The sequence below is a fragment of the Salvelinus sp. IW2-2015 genome, unplaced genomic scaffold (genome assembly GCF_002910315.2).
Source record: "Salvelinus sp. IW2-2015 unplaced genomic scaffold, ASM291031v2 Un_scaffold5057, whole genome shotgun sequence".
NCBI lineage: Eukaryota > Metazoa > Chordata > Actinopteri > Salmoniformes > Salmonidae > Salvelinus > Salvelinus sp. IW2-2015.
Window position 1 is genome coordinate 21,772 of NW_019946324.1, and position 4,109 is coordinate 25,880.

The 4,109-nt window shown below is 47.0% G+C and overlaps 1 protein-coding gene across 1 annotated transcript in view; it reads left to right on the plus strand.

Moving 5' to 3' along the window:
• The window catches only part of LOC112077931 (zinc finger protein 596-like), a 7,802-nt gene extending 4,099 nt beyond the window's left edge, over positions 1–3,703 (plus strand). The window contains exon 4 of the mRNA XM_024144325.2: positions 2,734–3,703. Coding sequence (XP_024000093.2) covers positions 2,734–3,311 — 578 coding nt within the window. The 3' untranslated portion in view covers positions 3,312–3,703. The remainder of the gene's footprint in view (positions 1–2,733) is intronic.
• Positions 3,704–4,109: the final 406 nt, after the last annotated feature.

Genomic DNA, 4,109 nt, shown 5'->3' on the forward strand with positions numbered 1-4,109 from the left:
CCCCCAACGCTCTTACGCGACCAGTTTGATAAGCTTAGCCGCACCCCTCATCCTACCTCCTCCTCTGTTCCTCGGGTGATTGCCTTGAGTAAACCAGGCCCTGCATGTTCCCCAGCCACCCTCATTTGTTTACTTCTGCTGATAGAAAAAAACCTTGTCTTTATGCATGTCAACATCAGAACCTCCTCCCTAAGTTTGGTTTACTCACTTCCTTTAGCACACTCGCCAACCTGATGTCCCTGCTGTTGTCTGAATCACTGGCTTAGGAAGCGCCACCAACAATTCATAGATTCCACTACCCAAGCCTACAAACCATTTTCCAGTCAAGATAGAACTGCCAAAGGGGAGGAGTTGCAATCTACTGCAGAGATAGCCTGCCAAATTCTGTCATACTTTCCAAGCGTCGATACCCAAAACAGTTTGAACTTATATTTTTAAAAATGAACCTTCTCCAGAATAAGTCCATCTGCACTGTTTCCCCAGCTATCGACCACCCCTCCGCTTCCCCTGGCCCTGACACCCTGGTCGAATTATGCCCTATCTAGATTCAGAGTGCTGTCTGTTAACGGTACCTTAAACTAGCGAGTAGCGAACACCCCGGCAGTGCCTACACATCAAGCTAGAGCCCGCAATCGCACGAACAAATTCATCAACGAACTCCCACCATGGCAACCTAAGCTTGTACAACACTTGGCACCTCAAGACGAATCCTGGACCAACTTGCCCTCCAAATACACCTCCGCGTTGTTCAATGCAGGTTTGCTTTCAGCGAGTCACTGCCTCATTGCCAGTATCGCTATGGGTCCCCGGTCAAACCGACCACCCGCTCCTGTCAAACAGCTCCCTAGAAACTGCCTACGAGCAGCCGCTGCAATGCGACCTGGCCCCAGGGGAGCCTGGGAAAGAGAGTAGGACCGCAGCCGGCAGGCGAGAGCCGGGCGGGCGGGAAAAAGGAATTCCGCACCACTAGGAAAGCACAGCAGGCCCGGCAAAAAAGGAAGAACGTAAGAACAGAGCAGAGCCACGGACGGGGGGTTCCTACGACACAGGCAACGTTTGTGCATTGGCCCTTCCGCGGACAAGGCCTCACAGAGAGAGCTAAACCAATGCTCAGGCGGTTCCAGCCCGAAGATCTATCGTATGAGCCGCTCTCCGGTCTGAGAGAGGTACGATCTGCCCAGAGGAAACCTGGTACTGAGATCAACGAGACCGGCGCCCAGTCCAGTGGGAACGTGAAACATCCTTGTGAGGTTTCATTTATTGCCCTAGTGGGGCCAGTGAATTCAACTGCTCAACCATGTATACAGCCGAGACGATGGCGCGGTCACCCGATACAGAGTTTCGTTTTATGTGTGCCAAATTAAGCGCTTTATGAAGCCAAAAAGGAAGCCTAGCGGTTGTTCCAATATCCAGATAAATTTGCCCTGAATGAACAGCTTGCACATATTGTCTTTCTGCTTGAAACGGCGTAATACCTGGGCTTCTCACGCATGCCTTTGTAGTATTTCAACATCCTCAAATTGCAGGTACCTGACGACCAACACACATCATTCCCCTCACCGCTCTAACAGCTTCACCCACCCACTCTTCGCAGCTACTTGCCCAGATCAGCTCGGTCACCAGCCAGTGCTACCTCTGCGCCGTCTTTTTTCAGTACTGTGCAGCCGTCTTCATCAACCTGGCCAAGGCTTTCGACTCTTGTCAATCACCGTATTCTTATTGGCAGACTCAATAGCCTTGGTTTCTCAAATGACTGCCTCGCCTGGTTCACCAACTACTTCGCAGATAGAGTTCAGTGTGTAAAATCGGAGGGCCTGTTGTCCGGACCTCTGGCAGTCTCTATGGGGGTACCACAGGGTTCAATTCTCGGGCCGACTCTTTTCTCTGTATATATCAACGATGTCGCTCTTGCTGCGGGTGATTCCCTGATCCACCTCTACGCAGACGACACCATTCTGTATACATCTAGCCCTTCTTTGGAGACTATGTTAACAAACCTCCAAACGAGCTTCAAGGCCATACAACACTCCTTCTGTGGCCTCCAACTGCTCTTAAACGCTAGCAAAACCAAATGCATGCTCTTCAACTGATTGCTGCCCGCGCCCGCCTGACTAGCATCACTACTCTGGACGATTCTGACCTAGAATACGTGGACAACTACAAATACCTAGGTGTCTGGCTAGACTGTAAACTCTCCTTCCAGACTCATATCAAACATCTCCAATCCAAAATGAAATCTATAATCGGCTTAGGTAGCACGTCCGGTGAACAGGTCAGGGTTCCATAGCCGCAGGCAGATCAGTTCAAAACTGGAGAGCAGCACGGCCAGGTGGACTGGGGACAGCAAGGAGTCATCAAGCCAGGTAGTCCTGAGGCATGGTCCTAGGGCTCAGGTCCTCCGAGAGAGAGAAAGAAAGAAAGAAAGAGAGAAAGAGAGAATTAGAGAGAGCATACTTAAAATCACACAGGACACCGGATAAGACAGGAGAAATACTCCAGATATAACAGACCGACCCTAGCCCCCCGACACATAAACTACTGCAGCATAAATACTGGAGAGAGACAGGAGGGGTCAGGAGACACTACAATATCATTTGTTTTATATTATGAAATGTTTGAAAACTGGCCTCAGGCTATTGAGGGATCTCATTTGGATTAAACTTCATCGCAAGGCAGTTTTATGATGTGGAGATTTCATGCTGGTCTCTCTTAAAATAACACTGTCTTTGTCAGGAGGAAAACCAAACATGGAGGAATCAAAGATGTCTAAACCAGCAAGACGACGCCTCTGCTCCCAGATTGGAAAGAGTTTTACCAAGTTAGGAAGCCTGAAAAGACATGAGAGGACACACAAAGAACCGAAGCCACAAAATTGCGCCCAGTGTGGAAAGAGTTTTAGCCACTTAGGAAATTTGAAAGCTCATGAGCGAACACACACAAGGGCGAGGCCTTTCCATTGCTCCCAGTGTGGAAAGAGTTTTAAGCGGTTAGACACCCTCAAAACTCACAAGAAAATACACACAGGGGAGAAGCCATACCATTGCGCCCAGTGTGGAAAGCGTTTTATCCGGTCRGGAAGCCTGAAGGAACACATGAGACTGCACACGGGGGWGAAGCCTTACTACTGCTCACATTGTGGAAAGAGTTTTAACCATTTAGTTAGCATGAAAAGACATGAGAGGATACACACAGGAGCGAAGCCACACCCTTGCTCTCAGTGTGGGAAGAGTTTTAAGCGCTTAGACACCTTCAAAGCTCACCAGCGCATACACACGGGAGACACCATACCATTGCGCCCAGTGTGGAAATAGTTTTAGCCTTTTAGAAAGCCTGAGAGTTCATGAGCGAATACACACAGAGGGGAGAAGCCTTACCGCTGCTCCCAGTGTTCAAAGTGTTTTACCCATTTAGGAAGTCTGTAAGAACACATGAGACTGCACACAGAGGAGAAGCCTTAAAAATGTTCAGACTGTGGGAATGTGAATTACTCATCACAGTCACTTAAACGTCATGTGAGAATTCACACAGGAGAGAATACTTATCCTACTGTGTGAACTCATATTTCACATCACATTGACTTAAAATTAATTAGAAAACAGTCACAGTGCTCCCATTGTATTATATTGTTGACTGATAATGTATTTACCTGTTTTACCATATGAAATTGAATTGTACACAGTATACTTAATCATATATCTGTATGTTTTTATTTGAAAACATGATTTGAATATGGAGTATGTCAGTTTGCATATAGAGTAGATCAGATTCCATGTGTTTAAATGGTCCTTTTTAAAACTCTTTGTGTGTGTTTATCTGGGTGTGTCATTCCTCCAGCACTACAGATAATACAGTGATATTTGAGAGAGATGTGTACAAGTTCAGTAAGCAGTTTAGTATTTCACGTATTGGTGGACCCGGTGGCATAAATTATAACATTTGTAAAACCCAAAAGCTTACCTTACTTGGAAGAGTCCCTGCGTGTTGTGTTTTGGAAAGTCACAAGCCAGCTAAGCTAACAGAGCAAGCTCTGTTTGAGCAGGTGTTTAAGTAGGACTAAACTCTCGCTGCATTTGTGCTAGCTAAGAAAGTGAAATTGAAAGTGGAAAAAA